The sequence below is a fragment of the Anabrus simplex genome, chromosome X, assembly GCF_040414725.1.
Source record: "Anabrus simplex isolate iqAnaSimp1 chromosome X, ASM4041472v1, whole genome shotgun sequence".
In the NCBI taxonomy this organism is placed as follows: Eukaryota; Metazoa; Arthropoda; class Insecta; order Orthoptera; family Tettigoniidae; genus Anabrus; species Anabrus simplex.
Genome location: NC_090279.1, coordinates 168,929,639 through 168,953,721, shown reverse-complemented (window position 1 = coordinate 168,953,721; position 24,083 = coordinate 168,929,639). Strand labels below are relative to the sequence as shown.

Here is a 24,083-nt window from a genome sequence, read left to right as displayed (position 1 = left end):
AATAATAATAATAATGAGAATTACAGAAAAATTATGGAACAATAAGAGCAACATTAGATGGGTTACAGAAATCAAGGAAGATAAGAGGGAAATACAAATTACAATAGAAAAAAAAAGTCAAGAAATTCTCAGACAAACATGTGATCTGGAGAGTTCGAGCTAGAGTTTTTACTGAGGTACTTTAATAATTAGAAATAAATCAAAGTTTTTTATCATAGCTAAAGTAAGCAAAGGTATTTTGGGTGCTGATTTTCTACATCATTTCATGATAGCACAAAACTGACTGTAAATGGAAATGTGGCTAGTATCACAGAAAGTAATGTTGTCAGTACTTGGTCAAACAACCTAAAATTTTTGGACACTTTGAGCATGTTGTTTTTGTGTAATTTGTAAATATTGCTTTATTTTTATTATCTTAGTTCCCAATTAATTTGACATTTTGTCCGCAACCTTGTCGCTGTAGGGGGCAGTGATACAGCAACTCCATGATGACACGGAGATTAACCAAAAATAAAAGGACGATAAAAAAAAAAAAGAAGAAGAGAGATTAGGTGGTATTGTATTTGCTCGAGGCCATGGAGACATCAGAAGAAAAAAAAGATTTGTTGTAACAATCTTCCTTTACAGAAGCGAGATTGGTGCTTTAAAATGAATTGAGTCAGTTCTAAAATTAATAAATTATATAGTAATATAAGTAAACTATACAATAAAAATCAAATGAAATCTATACCACTTACAGGAAACTCTAGGAGTGCCAACATGGCATACACAAAATCAGAAGCACAGTATCGTCCCCTGTAGCCATACTGCAGTGTGAAGGAGCCATACGTGATGCGATCCATGTTGAACTTTTCTCCCATTTTCTCCATCTTAGAATGGAACTCCTGACGAAGGATCAAGTCCATGGCATTGAACTTCTGTCTGCTCTGCACCAATGGAAGTCTGGAACAAAACATGTAACTGTCTGAGCAGAAAAGATACAGTATAAGCACGGTATACAAAATCGATCCAGTAAAGAAACTGTGTGATGATAAACATTCTATGATGGCAGCTTAGCTAACCAAGTAACAGAGTAAATGAAAACTGTTACAGTTCCAACAGAAGGAAAAAAATACTGTACTTAAGAATTGAAGGAAACAAAGGAAAAAATGAAGGAAAGAAAACATGGCTCCACAACCCAAATGGGTCTTGGCCTACCAATCAACTGGTGCTCAACTCAAAGGCCTGTAGATTCTGAGGAGACACATGGTCAGCATGAAGAATCCTCCTGCCATTATCCTTGGCTTTTCTGATTGTAGGACACAGTTCTTGATTTAAAATGTCAATACGGAAAATCAAGTGTCAGAATTAGGGGCAGTTCTTCTGCAGAAATGGGAAGCTACTACATATTGAACCCCCCCACCCACTAATCTTACTTTTTGTAGTTATGAAAGGCAATAAAAAGGGGGTCTAATATGCAAGGTATTACAGTATTTATTTCCAATTTGCATATCTCTAGGAAATGGATAGAGAGCAGCAACTTACAGTGTAAACATGGATAGAGAACACCCAGAAGAAAGACATGGGCTCAAAATTTTCAGCTGAAGCCTTCATCAGTACAGGATAGAACAGAGTTTGTTCCAGTTAGCTCTCTTATCTGAGCATTTATGATTCCACTTCACGAAAGTCTTATTTCCCTGTTCTCTATTGTATCCTCCACTGACAAAGACTGCAGCAGAAAACTTTCGACTCTTCTTTCTTTTAACCCTAGAACTGGCAACTGTTGAATATTCAACACCTTGGTCCCTCTTACAAGTAACTAATCTCTACATACAGCAGCACTGTCTAATATTCGACACGATCGTATTTCTCCTCGTAATTTCTTCAACAGATGTTGACAGTCTACTTCTTGTCGTTCTCTATTTTGACAGCAGCTGTGAGTTAAGTTCCATTCATATTTACAACCTCGTTGGACGCATTTTCACATGAATAAATGAGTGCAGCCTTCCAACGATCTGTTTGAACGCCATTTTTGTAGTGTCTTTAAACAAACCTACACGAGCTGTGCTTTGCTATTCAATTTCATTTTATTTTGTAGTTTTCCCGTTCGGTGAGAGTTATTTACTTCCATATATGTACTGTTATATGATTTATTTTATACAATTTTAGTACAGTCTGTGTCTAAATATGGCATCTTCACTTCTCTACAGAAAATTAGTAATGAAGTAGTGCGAAATTTGTTGGAAGATGTATGTGACAGATCTGACTTTGAGGTTACTGAGAATGAACCGACAGATTCAGAGTCAGATTTGGAATGTTGATCAGCTATTTCTACACATCAAATATCGGAAAGTGAAAGTGATGACAAACCTCCCATAAAGTAACCTATCATAACAACATGGTCTAAGGGCGTGCCTCTAAATTATTGCATGCCAATACGTTTTCCCTAATATTTTCAAGAATATACCTCTCAGATTGATGAAACTTTTGCTAGTAAGATACATTATTGACAATCTGTATATCTCAGTTTGTGACATGCTCTAGTTTTGTGTATATATGATCGAAAATTTTATTATTATTGTGAATGTGTATCTTGAACAGTCTGTACATTTTTCTAGTCAAAACATTTATGCAATTTCGTGTCACCACGACAGTCCTTAGTGTATTAGCTTTACGTAGATAGAGAAAACTTTGTAGATTTATTTCATAACTTGCGGATATTTTGAATTTTATTTAGACAAGTAAAAGTTGCTGAATATGGCTGCCACCGCAGGAATTAACATTGCCAGGTCTAGGGTTAAGTGTACTCCAACCAGCCATGTTTACGTTGGAAGTACCTGTTCTCCACCCGTTATAAATATATATTATATACAGTAGAACCTCGATAATTCGAATTCCATTAATTCAAAATCCCGCCTAATTCAAAGAAGCTCTCGTTCCCGGATACATGAGATACAGTTTTGCATGTTATTTAAATTGTTTAATTCGAAATACGGATAATTCGTAATTCGAAATACAATGTCGATCCCATTACCGAATTTCAGACTTTTAATTCGAAACTGCCTTTACATTTTAAAACAATAGTATGTTACAGAGTAATTTCAACTCGAAATTTATCCGCTCAACGTCATAATAGAACGCGCGTTCTGGAACGTGAAGGGGTAGCTTTCCGCCCTTACACTCACTTCGGTGGGTCTACAGTGCGCTTCATGATTGCTAAGTTGAATGAAATCGGAATTCTTTTGTATTCAACCTTTTAAGGAATGCCGTAATATCACGCAACAGGCAGTGTGCGTAAAAACAAAATCCGCGAACACTGGCGATGCCAACAGTTGACAAAAAAACGTGGCTCATATAATAAATCCGTAGACACCGAAAAATAATGCCACTGCCAGTGAAACTGCATTGCTTTATTTTAATGCGAGCCCAAACGGTCTTATGGTTTTAAAGGAGAAAGTGCCAGCCGGAGAATCGTACAAGGGTGGGGGATGGGGGTCATAGTAGTGCGTTGCAATGCACATGGAAGCAAGAAACTTTATCCCCTCGTCATAGGAAAGTTTGATAACCCACAATGTTTTAAGGGCGTCGGGCAATTTCCATGCCAGTACAAAGCATGTAAAAATGCAAACAGTACAGAAATCCAAAAAATAATGCATTTGTACAGGGGAACCGGCATAATTTATCCTCGTCTTTGAATTGTGATTTTTTCTTTCGTTGCGTGAGGTTATGTTTGTCAGTGATTTATCCAAGTTCATTATTTGAACATTGTAAATGCACCTTGTTGGATACATTTCGGAATGTTTTTTCCATGGCATTTGAAAGGTTTAAACAGTGAATCGAGGGGATTGCATGTATTAATGGGTCTTATAATACTTTGTGACGCGGCAAGTGTTTACATTTCTGATGTACGAGAGAAGTGCCGTGGCGGGAAATCGTACAAGGATAGAGTCATAGGAAAGTTCGATTTTAAGGGCATCGGGTACTTTCTGTGTAAATACAAGGCATCTAAAATGCATACAGTATAGTAATCCAATTAATAAAGCACTTGCACATGGGAGCCAGCATAGATTTCTCCTCGTCTTCGAATCGTGCTTTTTTTTTTTTTCCTTTCTTTCGTTGCGTGAGGTTATGTTTGCCAGTGAGATATCCGAGTGCATTATTTGAATAATTGTAAATGCACCTTCTTGGATACATTTTGGAAATAGTTCTTTTTTTGATGGCATTTGAAAGGTATAAACTGTGAATCAAGGTTAACTGCATGCAGTAACGGACCTTAGAATATTTTGTAACGCGGCAAGGGTTGGTACTTCTGAATTGCGAATTGGCAGTTAATTTGAAATCACGTAATTTGAAGACCGATTTTTGAGTCCCAACGACTTCGAATTAACGAGGTTTTACTGTATTTTGCTGTAGTTAGCTTTCTTACTGGAGCAATTATTTCTGTGTTTCTAAATTGTCTTCATCTAAATCTAAAACTATGGAGAGAAATAGCCACAACAAAAGAATGGGACAAGACAGATTACCAAGAAGAGCTCTGGAATGGTCAGAATCTGGAAGAGGACCACTGGAAGAAAACGAACAAGATGAAGGGATCAGGAGGAGGATGAAATAAACCAGAGAGGACCACAATGGGAGACAGTGATGAATGGCAGACTGTGGAGGAAAAAAAGAGAAGACTGGGAGAGGTTGTGAACGACCTGCATAAGCAGAAACATATCAGGAAGAAGAAGAAGAAGATCTAAATCTGTTATTCCTAGCTGTGTTAATTGATAAAAAGGTCAGAGAATGTACTAGATGTTCAATTACCCCATTTCAACAAGTAACTCTTGCACTTTCTTCTCCCCTCGTAATGTCCACAAGCGCAGTTTCGTCGCAGAATATCTTGAGTATCGTAGACTTGATTCCACAGTCCAGTGGCGGTACAAAGCTAACTGTAAGCTGATAACAGTTAAGGAGTGATCAAGAAAACCAATGTAACAAATATTTAAGAAGTGATAACTGATTTTAAAATATGCTGAATACAGTGGAACTTTGTTAGCACCATCTCAGTCAGCATATTTTCCTGTTTGTTGTGCATTCTGTCAAGTTCCAGTTCTTCTCCTATAAAATATACTTAAAATACAGTATATCACGATTATATCCGTGTTTACCACATAAAAACAACAACAATGATCATCATCATCATCTCAAAGATGAATTCAACCAGACTGACGAACCAGCTTCTTACTTGCTGGAATAATATAAAGATCAAGGCATCATGGATAACTGAAGAGACCAAAAACATCAGTGCTCCCCTAGGACCTCTTTAATGGGCAAACCACCCTGTCACTTTTACAGAACACCTAGGTAACACAACCTAGACATGTACTAGTTACATAATATGAATACATATTTGAGCCATTGGGTGTTAAGTAAACTCTTTCAAGATTAAAATTATTGTGTCCACCTTTTCAATACAAATATATATTTTTAGTGGTTAAATTCTACATGAATTAAACACACTAGTTAGGGACATCTTTCGCCCTGGTTATGGGCATCTTCAGCCTATATTAATCTTAAGGTCAAGAATTAAAACTATAAACATTGGAACTTTTAGTGAACTAACTTAATACTAAATACAATTGTCTTATGCTATTTACATAGTTTACAATATATTCGTTGAAAAGAAAATTAGAACTTTTTACTAAAGTTTTTAAATTTTGCTGAATTCTGACAGTGGGATCTTTGTTAACTATCGAATAACTTGTGTTAATAAAAAATTCTTCTGTTTTTGAGTGTAAAACTGTTTGTCTAGTAGGACTGTAGAACCTCCTTTATCTGCCTTTGTAACAATATATACACGTTTTCGTAATAAATGCGTAAATAACGTGGCCGATAGCAGTTGTTAACTCGTTTAAAATAAAGACTGAAGTAAACGATATCTTAATTTTAATGTTATATACGGAAATTAAGTATGAATGTGATACACCTCAAGATATGGCAGAGTACATCACTGGATTTCTGAGGAAATTTCATATCCTCTCGCGTCTAGTTACGGCTATTTACATGTAAATTTTTCACAAGGAGGTTATTTCTCCACATGCGTTTCAAATGTGTTTTCATGATGCATATAAGGTTAGGTTTGAAGAAGAAAGCTGAGGTGTTTGCCACAGAAATCTTTGGAGTGATACCGTATTTCTCCGAATCCAAGACTTTTTCTTCTCAGAATTTCATGCGAAAACTCAAGGGTTGTTGCATTCGCAGCCTAACAGTAACTTAATTGATACCACTGGCAACTGACGCGGTAACCACGCTGCTTCTTTTCACACGCACACAGAACTCGACAATAAACGACCACCTCTTTACTTCACATCGCTAGCCGCGACAACCGGTTGTACAGTGCCCGTGTGTTTCTCAAATCTGCAGAATGACATCAAGACATGCAATCCTTCGAATTCTTAGATAAGCCATGGCTACTCAGTGGCAGAGTACTTGACTATTGTACTTGACGCTTAGAAAAATTAAGGTTTTTTTTTTTTTTTTTTTTTTGCTAGGGGCTTTACGTCGCACCGACACAGATAGGTCTTATGGCGACGATGGGATAGGAAAGGCCTAGGAGTTGGAAGGAAGCGGCCGTGGCCTTAATTAAGGTACAGCCCCAGCATTGCCTGGTGTGAAAATGGGAAACCACGGAAAACCATTTTCAGGGCTGCCGATAGTGGGATTCGAACTTACTATCTCCCGGATGCAAGCTCACAGCCACGAGCCTCTACGCGCACGGCCAACTCGCCCGGTAAATTAAGGTTTATAGACAGCAGGTATGTTTTCGTGATGGATAGTTGTATTGTAAAGATACGTGGAAAAGGTACTGCTGGAAAATTTTCAACGGATTCTCGTCAATATTATGATGCCAAATTTAAATTTATGGTTATTAAACACTCGGAAATAATTGTGCAGCTGCAAGAAAATACGGTATAGGCCTAACTAAAGCCAATATTTGGCGTTAGCGTGAAGACAAAGAGCTAAAAAAATTGCATACTGTACAAAAAAATGCGTTCAATGATCCACAACAAGGATGCTTTAAAGAAGTTGAAATTGTGAGGTATGTGCACCAAAAACGCAAGGGCATGGCCATACCGTGGCGCAATAAACTATTTCGTTTACTTTCAACGTCTGCGATGAGGCCTATACATCGCTAGCCGCTGAATTTGGCCGAACCCGACAAGCGAGACGTGCGTGTAGCGGTAGCTGGTTATATCTGACGCTGCGTAAAAGTAACAGTTTTATAGACAGCAAGAATAATTTCCTGATGGATATTTGTATTGTAGAGACGCATGAAATAGGTATTGCCGGAAAATTTTCAACGGGTTCTCTTCGGTATTATGATGCCAATGTTAAGTTAATGGTCCTTAAACCCGCGGAAATAAAGAATAATTGTGCAGCCAGGAAAAAAAAAAAAAAACAGAAATATGGCGTGACGAAAGTCAATGTTCGGCGTCTAAAAACAGTCTAAAAATACGTAGGCTACTGTACAACAAGGCATTCATATGATTTTACACAGTTCTTTTTTAGCCTGATTTAAATTTTTAAAGGAAGAAGTGGGGTTCATCTTGGATTCGGAGAAATACGATACTATATAATTTTCAGAATGAAATTAGACACACTTTCATGTAGTATCGGATTACAAAAAATACCAAACAAGTAAGCGGTAGTGTGGATATCATTTGCAGAAACACAAGTTTTGAACAAATTGATTGCCGTTACATGCCGATTTTAATGTGCATGGGGGGTTTTCCGACTTTTATACAATAATCGGGTATAACGACAATCCGTTATAGCGAGTAAATTTTTCGCTATTATGAATTCTCGCAATAACGGACTTCTACTGTATATTTTCTTCCATAAAAAACGTAAATGTTAGAGATGAGAACTTTGAAATACTTCAGAATTTTTAAATGAACGAGAAGATTAATTTAAATTAAACAGAAGACAAAAAATTTTTCTTTTTATGACAGTTAACATACAGTTGCGCTGATAATGAGATATGGATAGCTATTTACTGGCAAAGCTAACTTATACTGTGAATTGATTAGTAAATTAAATGAAAATTTAAGAAACTAGATTCCGTAAAGATAGGTGCAAGAATAAAACATGATTTTATATTTGATACTATCCTGAATACTATGCATCAGAGACATTTTCTTGATTCCAATCAAAGCTTGTACATAACATGAATTTGTTCTTTTTTCAATTTAACTAGAGGCCTTTCTTTAAAATATTTTACGAATAATGAGTAGACTTCGAAGTCAGCTGATGATAATTAGGTTCTTTTTCCTGGATATCAGATTATTCGAATCATTTCTCAAAATTTTCTTTTTATTTAATAAAATAATATTAGGAAAAATGTATTCAATCTTTCTATGACTTCTTAGGTTAAGCATGTAGTTATAAGTAAACATAGGTTAAGAATCGTTGAAAACTTGAGGAAACAAACCGGATCGCGAGTTGGAGACGTCCAATGCGTAGATGTTATACTCATTCGACCGTTTATCCCGTTTGGCCACTCTCGAAATGAACTCGTGACCCTAATTCGACCCGACTGGAAATTAACAATACTTCGAGCTAATCTGGATCTGATTGCGACCTGACCTGGACATGGGAACGGCGCAAGACTGACCGATTGATCTCGTGTATCTCCATATTTCCTGACGGGGCAGCCGATCACAAATCTTTTCTAAGTCTATGAACACCATATGTAGTCCTTGCTGCTTTTCCCTGTGCTTTTCAATGACCTGCCTAAGAGCAAAAATTGAAAAACTTCAACACTATTGACAGTCATCCCATTGCAAGATTGTAATACGAGGGGCCTTCAATATACACTGACTGACAGAGCAAATGCAACACCAAGAAGGAGTGGTCAGAACTTTATGCCAATTGCAGGGTAGACTGACGTCACTGAGGTATGCTCATGATGTGAAGTGCACCGCTGTGCTGCGCACGTAGCGAACGATAAATGGGACACGGCGTTGGCGAATGGCCCACTTCGTACCGTGATTTCTCAGCCGACAGTCATTGTAGAACGTGTTGTCGTGTGCCACAGGACACGTGTATAGCTAAGAATGCCAGGCCGCCGTCAACGGAGGCATTTCCAGCAGACAGACGACTTTAGGAGGGGTATGGTGATCGGGCTGAGAAGGGCAGGTTGGTCGCTTCGTCAAATCGCAGCCGATACCCATAGGGATGTGTCCACGGTGCAGCGCCTGTGGCGAAGATGGTTGGCGCAGGGACATGTGGCACGTGCGAGGGGTCCAGGTGCAGCCCGAGTGACGTCAGCACGCGAGGATCGGCGCATCCGCCGCCAAGCGGTGGCAGCCCCGCACGCCACGTCAACCGCCATTCTTCAGCATGTGCAAGACACCCTGGCTGTTCCATTATCGACCAGAACAATTTCCCGTCGATTGGTTGAAGGAGGCCTGCACTCCCGGCGTCCGCTCAGAAGACTACCATTGACTCCACAGCATAGACGTGCACGCCTGGCATGGTGCCGGGCTAGAGCGACTTGGATGAGGGAATGGCGGAACGTCGTGTTCTCCGATGAGTCACGCTTCTGTTCTGTCAGTGATAGTCACCGCAGACGCGTGTGGCGTCGACGTGGAGAAAGGTCAAATCCGGCCGTAACTGTGGAGCGCCCTACCGCTAGACAACGCGGCATCATGGTTTGGGGCGCTATTGCGTATGATTCCACGTTACCTCTAGTGCGTATTCAAGGCACGTTAAATGCCCACCGCTACGTGCAGCATGTGCTGCGGCCGGTGGCACTCCCGTACCTTCAGGGGCTGCCCAATGCTCTGTTTCAGCAGGATAATGCCCGCCCGCACACTGCTCGCATCTCCCAACAGGCTCTACGAGGTGTACAGATGCTTCCGTGGCCAGCGTACTCTCTGGATCTCTCACCAATCGAACACGTGTGGGATCTCATTGGACGCCGTTTGCAAACTCTGCCCCAGCCTCGTACGGACGACCAACTGTGGCAAATGGTTGACAGAGAATGGAGAACCATCCCTCAGGACACCATCCGCACTCTTATTGACTCTGTACCTCGAAGTGTTTCTGCGTGCATCGCCGCTCGCGGTGGTCCTACATCCTACTGAGTCGATGCCGTGCGCATTGTGTAACCTGCATATCGGTTTGAAATAAACATCAATTATTCGTCCGTGCCGTCTCTGTTTTTTTCCCAACTTTCATCCCTTTCGAACCACTCCTCCTTGGTGTTGCATTTGCTCTGTCAGTCAGTGTATAATGAAACACATTTTATTTCTCAGCCAATTTTTATTTTTAAAAATTGGAATTTTGTTTGGGACATCTTTGAATATTTCTGCTTCACCTCATACGGCTTCATAAATTTCAATAGGTGGCAGCGCTGTAACTAGCCTTTAAAATAGTGTCTGTAACAGAGGTGCGTACCAAACTGACAGCAGTTATGAAGTTTCTTTTGGCGGAAAACCAGGGCACCGCAGATATTCATAGGCAGTTGCAGAACATCTACGGAGACCTGGCAGTGGACAAAAGCATGGAGAGCCTTCTCCCCAACAATGCAAGACCTCACACAAGTCTGCGCATCCGACAGGAGCTCACGACACTTCAGAGAACTGTTCTTCCTCATCCACCCTACAGCCTGGATCTCGCACCTTCTGAATTCCATCCGTTTGGCCCAATGAAAGATGCATTCTGCGCAAAGCACTACGAGGATGATGGGGAAGTTATCAATGCAGCACGACATTGGCTCCGACGATATGGATGTTGATTTCCATAGGGAACCTGAAATATTTGTCCCGAATAAGTAAATTTATAATACCAATATACTGTAAATGGTCCATTATTGGACATTATAAATTTTCCAGCTGTATTGGCTCTGACATCGACCAGTCGAGTGGTACCATGCAGCTATACAGGTCCTCACATTACAGCGACGTAACGCCGTAGCATTCAAAGGAGATTATTAAAAAAATAGAGTATTGTAGCAAAAGGATTGGGAATAACATGGTATATTTGAATCCTCAATAAAACTAACCTACTTTTAAAAAAGAAAAGTGTTACATTATATATTGAACTTCCTTCATACCTACCTGTAAGGACAGTAAACTAACAATTCAGAGTAAGCGCAGCATTATTTCAGGATCACAATACATCATACCTTTAAGTGAAGAAAATACTTATCTGCCTGTCAACTATTAAGACCAATGTACAAAGGATACTCTTTCATAAAAGAAATCTTCAGTGTACTGACACTCTGCGTCTCATCATCCCCTACTTGATGTCCCAATCTCAAAACATGATTCTGCAAATTGCCCGTTTCCAATATATACTGCTGATACTCAATCTTATTGAGCAACATCTGCTCTGTAGCACCCACAATTGCCCACCACAGGAGATCATTGGAGTCCTTGGACAGCTTCCAGGCCAATTCAAACATTACAATTGCACTCTGAAACATTAACAATTATTCCATTATTAAAACTTAAGCACAGAGAAGAAAAGAAGCCATCTACAGTACTCTCTGAACAAATATGAAAAATAATAAAATGATATATATACTTCAGTAATCTTAGAGAAATATTCCTTTTCTTGCACATAAAAAGACTCTAATCCAATAAACTACAACTACTCTGTATCCCAGAGAGCAAGAGACATGATGAAGCGAGAAAAAGACCCCAAGAAAGGACAGAGGGCTGGTTAAAATTCTTACAGCCTGAAGTCTGAAAATGTATAAATTACAGTAAAACCTTGTTAAGAAGTTTCTGCAGGGGACAAGGAAAAAGAACGCATTAAGCGAGAAAACATACGACTGAATATACGAATAAAAACTATGCAACACGGATACAGAAACACTAGATACAGTTTTTACCGACACAAGGGCATTTTACATCGTGTATCTGCGGGACAGTGAAAACTGTATCTACCATTTCTAAAGATGAGAATAAAGTATTAAAACAACACCAGACAACAAATATGGAAACATTTGCATGGGGGCCGATAAAAATTTCTGAAGTATTCTTGCAAAACTCACCTTTTCTAAAACAAATGTTAGTAGAAGCCTTTTATTTCAGAGTTATTAAACATTTTTTTCTTGTCACAGCCTTTGACAATGAATTGGAGATTACATCAACCATGTGCCAATGCAAGGAATAACTGGCTGCCATATTGAATCCGACAAAACTTCAACCAACTCGAGTGATCGAGTCGAAACTCGAAGGTACGAGTTTCAACATTCCCACCACCTCTGCATTCTTAAAGGTGTGGATGCCAGTCCACTTTCTGACAGATTTTAATTTATTAAATGTTAAATAATTAATTTTAATTTCATGACTTTCTCCGTATCTATAACTAAGCTATCACAAGACAAATATGCACCACACCAGTCAACTTCACACGATTATGTTCCTAATCCAGATACAGTAAGATCTCGTTAATTCGAAGTAGCTGAGACGCAAAAATCGGACTTCGAATTATGTGATTTTGAATCAACCACCAATTAGAAATTCAGAAATGCCAACCCTTACCATGACACAAAATATTCTATGACCCGTTACTGCATGCAATTAACATCGATTGACAGTTTAAACTTTTCAAATGCCATAGAAAAAATCTATTTCCAAAATGTACCCAACAAGGTGCATTTACAGTATTCAAATAATCCACTTGGATAACTCGCTGACTAACATAATCTCATTCAACGAAAGGATAAAAAAAAAACCACGATTCAAAGACGAGGAAAAATCTATGCTAGCTCCCCTGTGCAAGTCTTTTATTCATTGGATTACTGTCCTGTATGCATTTTACATGTCCTGTACTTGTAAGGAAAGTACCCGACACCCTTAAAACATCGTGGCTTATTGAACTTTCTTATGATGAGGGGAGAAAGTCTCTCTCTTCTGTGTGCATTGCAACACAGTATGATGACCCCCACCCTTGTACGATTTCCAGGCTCGCACTTCTCTCCTTTAAAACAATTGGGCTCGGCATTTAAAAAATGCATTTTCATTAGCATTGACAATATTGTTCGGTGCATACGAAGTGATTATATGAGCCACGCTCTTGCGCCAACTATTGGCACCGCCAGTGTTCGCGGATTCTGCTTCTCCGCACACTGCCTGTTATGCGATATTGTGGCGTTCTTTAAAACGCTGAATACAGAAGAATTACGATTTTACTCGAACTTAGCATATATGAAGCATGCAGCAGACATGTTGAAGAGAGTGAAAGTATGGAAAGCTACCCCAACACGTTCCGGAAGACACATTCTAGCATGACTCCAGTAAATTTTGAATTAAAATTACTCTGTAAAATACTTTTTTTTTTATGCAAAGGCAGTTTTGAATTTTAAAACGTCTGAATTTTGGTAATAGGACAGACACTGTTTTTCGAATTACGAATTATCTGCATTTCGAATTAATTTAAATAAGATGCAAAACCGTACCTCATGTTTACGCGAACGAGAGCTGCTTCGAATTAACGAATTATCGAGGTTCTACTGTATACGTTATCACGTGACAAATATTCGTTACCCTTCACTGTACCACTTAACACAAAATAAATTTCTAACTTCCGAATGGAATGCGAAATACAAGCACAAAAAGGCTCGCTGTGTTGTTCAGCAATCTCGCTGCTAATCGGCAAGCAAAAGTGAACATTCCTGAGACTAATGGCTTGCTCCCCAAAGGTGTAACTTATCCTGTGCAAAGTTCAGAAATTCAAGGCCTATTCCCGCAATCACGCAAGTGTGGCGGCGCTCTTACCCGAGTTGGAAATTACCTTTCTTCCAAAAGGGATGACAAATAACATTTTCAGGGCTAGGGAAAATGTGATCGTACTAAGGGGTAATAGCGGAAATTTGAGACGTGATAAGCAAGGTATTTTTATTTCAATTTAACATGATTAGAATCGGGACTTCAAATTTACGACATGCTAAGCGGAAAAATGTGTTAAAGAGGAACGCACTAACAAGGTTTCACTGTAGTTTTATTTGAAAGCATGAGGTACCAAATGTTTTAATAATACATTCATACATACAAACATATCATTACAGACCATTATGCCTTTCAGCGTTCAGTCTGCAAGCCTCTGTGAATTTACTAAACGTCGCCACAATCCTCGATTTGCAACTAGTGTTGTGGCCTCATTTAGTTCTATACCTCTTATCTTTAAATCGTTAGAAACTGAGTCTAAACATCGTCGTCTTGGTCTACTTCTACTTCTCTTACCCACCATGGCAAAGTCCATTATTCTCCTAGGTAATCTATTCTCCATTCGCCTCACATGACCCCACCACCGAAGCCGGTTTATGCGTACAGCTTCATCCATCAAGTTCATTCCTAAATTAGCCTTTATCTCCCAATTCCGAGTACCCTCCTGCCATTGTTCCCGCCTGTTTGTACCAGCAATCATTCTCGCTACGTTCATGTCTGTTACTTATAACTTATGAATAAGATATCCTGGGTCCACCCATCTTTCGCTCCCGTAAAGCTAAGTTGGTCTGAAAACAGACCCATGTAAAGGTATTTTCATCCGGGAGCTGACCTTCTTACAGAATACTGTTGATCGCAACTGCAAGCTCACTGCATTAGCTATACTGCACCTTGATTCAATCTCACAGCATTACCATCCTGGGAGAAAACACAACCTAAATACTTGAAATTATCTAACTGTTCCAGCTTTGTACCACCAATCTGACATTCAATTCTGTTTAATTACTTACCTACAGAAAGGCTCATTTTCATACCATACTCATTGTACCTATTTTCAAGTTCCAAGATATTAGACTGCAAGCTTTTGGCACAAACTGCCATTAAGACCAAGTCGTCAGCATAAGCCAGACTGCTTACTACATTTCCACATAACTGAATCCCTCCCTGCCACTTTATACCTTTCAGCAGATTATCCATGTAAACTACGAACAGAAAAAGTGGAAGATTACAGCTTGTCTAATTCCTATACGTACTCTGAATCAAGAACTCATTCTACCATCAATTCTCACTGAAGCCCAATTGTCAACATTAATGCGTTTGATTGATTTTAATAATCTACCTTTAATTCCATAGTCCCCCGGTAAGGCGAACATCTTTTCCCTCGGTACCCTGTCACATGCTTTCTCTAGATCTATGAAAGAAACACAGCTATTTCTCGTATAGCATTTTTCAATTACCTGGCGTATACTGAAAATCTGATCCTGACAGTCCCTCTGTGGTCTGAAACCACACTGGTTTTCATCCAATTTACTCTCAACCGTTAATCGCACCATGCCTTCCAAGACGCCAGTGAATACTTTGCCTGGTATACTAATCAAGGAGATACCTCGATAGTTGTTGCAATCCTTCCTGTTTCCCTGCTTATAGATAGGTGCAAATACAGCTTTTGTCCAATCTGAAGGTACCTTACCAACACTCCATGCTAATGTTACTACTCTATGAAGCAATATCATCCCTGCCTTCCCACTATACTTCACCATTTCAGGTCTAATTTCATCTACTCCTGCTGCTTTATGACAATGGAGTTCATTTCCACTTCTCAAGCGTAATTTCACGAACATCATTTTCCTCCTCCCCATGAGCTCAGTTGTTCGCAAAACCACCAGGAATATTTCCTTTTACGTTGAGAAGATATTTAAAATATTCCCTCCACCTCTCCAGTGATTCTGTGGAATCTAATTCACCTAAATTACCCAAAACACTGTTTATTACCTTTTTCCCTCCCTACCTAAGATTCTTTATTACCGTCCAGAAAGGTTTCCCTGCAGCTTGACCTAGTCTTTCCAGGTAAATACCAAAATCTTCCCACGACTTCTTTTTGGAATCAACAACTATTTGTTTCGCTCTGTTTCTTTCATCTATGTACAATTCCCTGTCTGCATCAGCCCTTGTTTGGAGTCAGTGGTTGCGTGTTGAGCAAAATGCTCACGGTATGATATGTGTTTACATAATAAATGCCAACCGATTTCAAGCGTAAATGTAATAACATATTGAATGAACATAAGAATAAATCTACAAATTACAAATAAAATTACAAATAATAAGAAATCTCAAATGTTTATAACTGTATCTGGCAAATACAATTCCCAGCTTTCTAAAATAGTTTGTGCGTCTTATGCCCTTTACACAAGGAAGATGAGTCACTATATTTTGCCAGCACAAGTATGCGAGCGTTGATTTTTTCTAGGTGGGTGTCTGCCCCACTTTGTCACCTTATCTTTCCCTATATAAACATTCTGTCGCAGTCTCACATCGCCGAGTATAACCTCCAATTCATTGTCTTAAGAGTGTGACCAGAAAATAGTTTTATAACCCACTGCTTCGAAATAAAAGGCTTCAACTAACATTTGTTTTAAAAAGAGTGTGATCTGCAATAATACTTGGATATTTTTATTGGTCCCCATGCATGTTTTTTTTTATTTGTTGTTTGGCGATCTTGACACCGTTCAGTGCACTTATTTTTATAAGCCCCAGCAGAAAACTTTTTCATATTTGTTCTCTTGGGTTTTTCCCACCTTTTCATACTTTCCTCTTGTCTTAAGAAATGGTAGACACTGTTTTCACTGTTCCCGCAGATACATGACGTACAATGCCTTCATAAGTAAACTCTTTCAAGATTAAAATTATTGTGTCCACGTTTTCAATACAAATGCCTTCATGTCGGAAAAAAACGTATCTAATGTTTCCATACCCCTGTTGGATAGTTTTAATTTGTATATTCAGTAGCAGAATGAGAAATGAAGATGTTAGGAAGGACGTTGGGATAGGAAAGCTAAATGAAAGAGAGTTGAAAGGAATAAACCAAGGTAGTTTGGACATAAAAAGCGGATGGAGGAGAATAGAATTCCAAGACAGATGCTGGAGGCAAAGTGCGAGGGCAAGATAGCTCGAGGAAGACATAGAACAAGGTGGACTGAATCAGTGAAGAGCGGCATAAGACGACGAAATTTAGACTGGGACAAGATCGTGGAAGAGGAATGGTGGAAGGAAAGAGGAAGATGGAGAAGTGCCATAAATACCCCGACCCGGCAGGAGCTGGATAAGGGGAAATGATGATGATGATGATGATGATTCAGTAGTACTTTTTCTCGCTTAACACGTTCACATTTCTTGTCCGCTGCAGAAACGTCTTAATGAGGTTTTACTAATGCAGTTAAGCCAAGAATGGACGAAACTATATTTGTAATACCTCAGTGAAGTTCTAATAAATAATGTTTTGGCTTTACGTCTCACTAACTACTTTTACGGTTTTCGGAGACCCCAAGCTGCCGTAATTTAGTCCCGCAGGAGTTCTTTTATGTGCCAGTAAATCTACCGACACGAGGCTGACATATCTGAGCACCTTCAAATACAGCCGGACTGAGACAGAATCAAACATGCCAAATTGGGGCCAGAAGACCAAGCGCCTCAATCGACTGAGCCACTCAACCACACTGTAGTTTTAAGTTACACTAACTATTACTTTTCTGTATTTTTTAATTCATAAAATAACTTTCGACAATTTCACGTGTCGGTATGTATTGTACTGACCCTCAAATGAGTAAATAAGATAACTTAAAAGATGAGAATGATTGCAAAACTTTAATAATGGTTGTTACACATTCAATTCAAATAATATATATAAGCTCATTTTATCCTAAGATAAATACAACGTGCGTTCCATAAGTAATCCAACCAATTTTTTTCTGACGCAACTGTACACCGCAGCGAGTTCTAACGTGCTGGGCTAGGTGGAGGGGGGTGTTAGCTTCAAACTCTCTTTGTCTCATTCGGCAGCGAGCTACCGGAGAGTCAGGACGTGCGTTTCCGTCAAGCCCGTTTTGAGTTCATGTAACACGGCACAATGGATCGTTCTGTAGAGCAACGGTACGCTATAAAATTTTGCGTTAAACTTGGGAAGTCCGCCACCGAAACGTTTCCATTACTTCAGCAGGCCTTTGGGACTGATTGCTTGTCCAAATCACAAGTTTTCCGATGGCACAAGTCGTTCATGGAGGGCCGAGATGAGATCACCGATGAACCTCGCAGTAGACGGCCATCAACCTCACGAGTCGACGAAAATGTGACGCGTGTGCAATTGTTTGAACTCTGACGGACGGCTGAGCCTTCAATTGATAGCACAAACTCTAAAATGGCAAAAACAACTGTTTTCCGCATTGTGACCGATGATTTGAACATGAAAAAGGTGTGTGCCGAACTGGTCCCAAAAGTGTTGTCGAACGAACAAAAGGACATGCGAGTGCTTCGGTGCAGAGAAAAGTTGGAAATGTGTGAAAATGATCCTAATTTTTTTAACTCAGTTATCACTGGTGATGAGTCATGGATTTTTTAGTATGAACCTGAGACAAAAAGGCAGAGTTCAGAGTGGCACACCCCAATGTCGCCCCGTCCCAAGAAGGCACGCATGAGCAAGTCCAGGATCAAAACTACCGTATTTCACGGCATAATCGTCGCACTTTTTATACCAAAATTTTCGAAAAAAATTGTAGGGTGCGACCATTATACGATGAATATTTAATACCAGTATTTGTATTACTCAAAAAATGTATTTATAACTAAATTGTATTTGATACAAATTTAAGATGCACGTAATACTCGCGTTTATACATCAAAATAATTAAAATAGTCTAAAACAAAATTCATAATTTTTCGCAACAATTCGGCGAACGTTTTTCCAACCTGAAAATAAAAATGAACGTATTAATTTGTCATTAATTTGAGTATTAAAGTTAAAATATTACACTTGCAAAAAATTATCGCTTTGTTGTGAAATGCGGACTTACCGGTACGCAATTTATTCCAAATCTTCGGTGTCGCTATCGCAGGTTTCGCTATCTGATGCGCCGTCCTCGCCTCTGTTAATACCAGTATCAGATTCTTCATCTCCCTGCCACACTGCGTCATCTTCAGAACCGTCTAGTGCATTCGAAATCCCAGTCCTTTTGAAGCTCTTGGAGACTAGTTCAGGTGGTATAAGATCCCAACTCTTCTTCACCCACGAGCATAACAAGTCCAAGGGTGGACGCCTGATATTTCCGGCGGGCGTCAATTGCTGATCGCCGCTCATCATCCACTCGTTGTAAAATCGACGTAAGTGGTCTTTAAAGGGTTTATTAACACATACGTCTAGTGGCTGCAAAGCAGATGTTAGGCCACCAGGAATGACTATCTGTCGTGTCTTATTTGTAGTGAGAATTTGCTTCACTTCGTTCACGAGGTGACCTCGGAAACTATCTAAAACAAGCAGAGCTGGTTGTTTTAGTAGTGCACCAGGTCTTCTATTCCACACAGTTTTAACCCAGTCCAGATGAGTTCTACGTCCATCCAACCCTTTGGTTGCACTCGTACATGAATTCCACGGGGAAACTGTATATTCTTAGGCATCGTTTTCCTCTTGAAAATGATGTCAGGCGGCAACTTTCTCCCGTCAGCTGTAATGGCTAGCATTGCCGTGCATCGCAACTTCTCACTACCGCTGGTTTTCATTAATACACTCCGTGATCCTTTTAGCGCAATAGTGCTGTTGCGAGGCATATCAAAAAAGACTGGAGTCTGATCGGCATTACCGATTTGAGAAAGTAAGTACGAAGTTTCCTTGCGCAAACGTATGACAAATCGGTGAAAATTTACAATCTTGCCCGTGTAATCAGCAGGTAACTTTTGGCTTAGTGTTGTTCTCCTTCGCACTGACAGATTGTGTCGTCGCATGAACCCCTTAATCCACCCACGAGTCGCCTTAAACTGAGTTACCGGTATGTTGTGTTTGCGCGCTACCTCCTGTCCCTTAATTTGTAACATTTCATATGATACACTGCAGCCATTGTTACGTATTTCACTGACGTACCTAAACACTTCTTCGTCAATTATAGGAAACTTCCCTGTTTTAGGACCTCTAAACGCGCGTCTAGAAGGTTTTGTGCTTTTTAGCTTGTTTTTTACTTTCCGCCAGTCACGCACCAACTTTTCACTCACAGAAAATTTTCTTTCTGCAGCTCTGTTCCCGTGCTGTTCAGCGAAGGCAATTACGCTTAGCTTGAAGCCCGCAGAATAGTTTCTATATTTACCCATAATCGCTTATAAATGCTTCACACGTTAATGTTTTGCGATATAAATGACTTTCCGTAATTGTTCACTATTAAAACAAATTATTTCTGCAAACACCCAAAACACAAATTAAAAACTTAAATTCTCACGCACACATGTCTACAGTAATCACGTAAATCTGAAACAAATAAATGCATCTGTGATCTGTTCATTCCAGAGCAGCCAATACTGTTAGGCAGCAAGGAAGCATGCAACAATTTATCAGTTTAGCTCGTTGGTTGCGACACACTACTGCGCTTGCGCAAAGCTCGCAAACTGGAGCTCTAGCTAGTGCGGTGTAGATCTACTGTATAGTTGACTGCTCTCTTTGGTTGACTGTATTCCGAGACGTCAGTAACAAACATTCATTTTTTTCAATTTCTTTTAAACATACGGTAATTAGGTTAATATTTCTTCCCAGTTATTGATGATTTTACATTACATTACTGACGCGTTTATAAAATAAAACTTTAATAGCATTGGGTAATAATTATCTTGACTACTTGGATAAAAGTTTTCATCCCATGCCCGGACACTTATGACGTAGTAGTAAGATAAGAGTCTAGCGATGACAACTGAGACATCGTAAATAATTCGGCTGAATAATTCCGTGGAAATCTGCGTTATAGTCTTGGATTTCACTTCGTGCGCAATAACACAGGAGCCGGCCCCATGGTGTAGGGGTAGCGTGCTTGCCTCTTACACGGAGGCCTCGGGTTCAATTCACGGCCGGGTCAGGGAATTTTACCTGTATCTGAGGGCTGGTTCGAGGTCCATTCAACCTACCTAGCCGGTATTTCCTGGCGACGTTTCCGATAAGCGATAACTTACAGCCTTACGTATTTCAAATGGGAACTCATAATATGTAGGTGGTGAATAAATAGTACACTGTCTCGCGACCACGTTGTCAAACTGCCGATAGCCTACCGGTAAGCATAATATGTAGGTGGTGAATAAATAGTACGCTGTCTCGCGACCACGTTGTCAAACTGCCGATAGTCTACCGGTAAGCCATGCGTCGTACATATACCGGTATTATTTATTTATACGTTGTGCAACATGTCGCAAACATGACTGTGTTGCCAAATTGCCCATAAACCATACACGTATTTAAATTGCGCATTCATGTGCAACTTACGTTGCAGTTCCATTTACCTTTTAACCAGATTAGTGGACAAAATTTGGACGTGCGACGATTATGTAATTAAATGTTTAAAGTCCGATTTTTGTATTGAAAATAAAGGATGCGACGATTACGCGGTGGCAACGATTATGCCGTGAAATACGGTATGCTCATTGTCTTCTTTGACGTCAGAGGCATTGTCCACCACGAATTCGTACCTACCGGGACTACATTGAACTCACCTTTCTATTTGGAAGTGCTCAAAAGACTGAAAAGGAGGGTCTCGCGCTGCCAAAGCGACATCAAGGACACGTGGAAAGTTCATCACGACAACGCGCCGAGTCACAGCGCCTTCATTGTCAATGACTTCCTGGCCAGGACAAACACCCCATTGGTTCCCCAGCCTCCCTACAGTCCTGACCTTGCTCCCGCTTATTTTTTTTTTGTTTCCGCATGAAAGGAAAACATTGGGACAGGATTGAAACAATCCAGGCACATGTTACATCGGCTCTAAAGGGCATTCCGGAAAAGGCCTTCCAGGCATGGAAACACCGCCTCCAGAAGTGTATCGACGCAAGAGGGTGCTATTTTGAAGATTTATTATTATTTGTACAAATATATTCAATAAATGGTGTTTTATGAATTTGGTCGCATTATTTATGGAACGCACCTTGTAGTATGAAAATTATTATCTATTTGATGCTGTTACCGTATGGTACCCCTTGCTCTAGGGCAGCTATCCCTTGTGGATTTTCTCTCTCTCTCTCTAATTCATCATCCTCTCTGCTTCCACCATCCCTTTTCTATCATTTTGCCCTAGTCCAGGCTGCTGATGCTGCTTCTTCTTATTATTATTCTTACACTCTTCAATGAATCGATCCACCTTGTTCTAGGTCTCTCACTCTTTTTCCCTAGAACTTCATCTCCACTGTGTGTTTTGGTATTCTTTTCTCCTCCATCCTCTATACATGTCCAAACCATCTTAGTTTACTCCTGTGAATTCTCTCAATTAGGTTTTCTATTCAGACTTCCCTTTTTATAACATCTTCATTTCTTACTCTGTCTTTCCTATCATACTTCTTAGGCATTTCACTTCACTGGCTTGAATCCTACCTTCATTTCTACTTGTCATTGTCCAGGTCTCAGCCACATAGATCAATATGGGTGCGTAATACAACATCATCTGTTTACACCTCCTTGGTACTTCCTTATTCCAGACAAGGTTTCTTACACTCTGCTAATTTTAATTATACAGTAATTTACTATAGGGCTGCTCCACAAATATTGAGAGCCTAAATGCACACATTTACAGGAAAGGTTGAGAAACACTGATCTAAATGCGTCAACTTGGATACAGTCCTGAGAGTGATGGTGGTGATTATTGTTTTAAGAAGTACAACTGGGCCACCGTCCTCTATTAACATAAATCAGAGAGGAAAAAAATGAAGGGGTCCGACACTTCGAAAAATGAAGGTATCGGGAAAAAGAAGGCAAGGGCCACAAATAGCGTGAAAATGAATGACTCCCTAGGCCTAGCAGTCTAATACCATCGGGGTTGAGAACGAACAAGTGTTGACCAAGGGAGGTCGGATAGGATAGATGAAAGTGAGGAGCCTGACGAGTAAGTGGAAGCAATGCCAGGACTAAGCATACGGCCCCGTGGTCACCAACCCATGCTCCCAAGTTGAGAACCTATGGGGCCCTATTTAGTTGCCTCTTATAACAGGCAGGGGATGCCGTGGGTGTTATTCTACTGCCCCACCCACAGGGTGACACAGTCCTGAGAGAAAAGTGGTATACAGAAAGAATAATATGCAAAATGCTTGCTTGTAAACCACACCCAACAGCTAGAGTGGTATTATAGAACTGATGAGGATGATGTGGATGAATAAGCATAATTGCTCAAAAATGTAACAGGACTAGGAACTCAGTTCGGGGACTCATCATCATATGATCCCTCACTGACGAACAGTGCAGAATATAAACATCTTCCATTACATGCCGCCTACCTGAGAAAGCACACATTAGAATACATTTCATTTAATTTGGAACTAGACCCTGAGTCTGTCAAAAACGCTTCAAATTTTCCAGCTGGGATGAGCATGACAGGAGGGCAAGAATGTGACAGCAGTGGTGCTTATACTCTTTTAAGAGGAAGTACAACTAAGCAACCGTCCATTCTCAACACCAATCAGAGGAAAATTGAAGGTGTCCAACACTTCAAAAAATGAAGGTATAAGAAAAAGAAGGACCACAGAGGAATTGAAAATGAAATACCCCCTAGACCTCAAAAATCTAATACCATCAGGGTTGGAAGAGAACAACAGTTGACCACAGGAGATCAGACAGGAAACACAAAAATGAGGAACCCACACAAGTAAGTGGAAACAATGCTAGATTCTATTAGCATACCTACCAACTTTTAGAAACCAAGAATAGGAGAATTTTTTTAATTCTTGGATTTCATCACATATATTCCAGCACAGTCTAGGTGAAAAAAAGTCAGGATAAAAGGAATACATATCTACAATTACAATGCGAATTGACCATTAAATTTAAAATCTTAAACTAAGAAAACATAAAAATGGTTACAAGAAAATATAGGCCTAATCACTCTCATTTATGATACTTACATATGAATAATAATATTTGTCACCCCGACACACACAACAAAATGCATACTACCGTATTTTCTCGCGTAATTAACACACTTTTTTTGACTAAAAATACAGGCGAAAACTTCGGATGCGTAAATTATTCAGGGAATTCAGATCTTTACAAATTATTTACAATTCATTTACATTTAAAAGATACATCAAATACAATGTAAGCACAATTGGTTCAACTCATTTGCGGTCATCATCATTTAGCATAAAATTCCGGCGTGAAATTGT

The 24,083-nt window shown here is 39.7% G+C and overlaps 1 protein-coding gene across 1 annotated transcript in view; it reads right to left on the bottom strand.

The window, feature by feature from the left end:
- Positions 1-24,083, bottom strand: part of Cdc45 (cell division cycle protein 45) — a 65,839-nt gene that overhangs the window by 10,005 nt on the left and 31,751 nt on the right. Inside the window, exons 7-9 of the mRNA XM_068230508.1 lie at positions 11,214-11,443; positions 4,786-4,917; positions 738-942 (exon numbers count right to left, since the gene is read on the bottom strand). Coding sequence (XP_068086609.1) covers positions 738-942; positions 4,786-4,917; positions 11,214-11,443 — 567 coding nt within the window. The remainder of the gene's footprint in view (positions 1-737; positions 943-4,785; positions 4,918-11,213; positions 11,444-24,083) is intronic.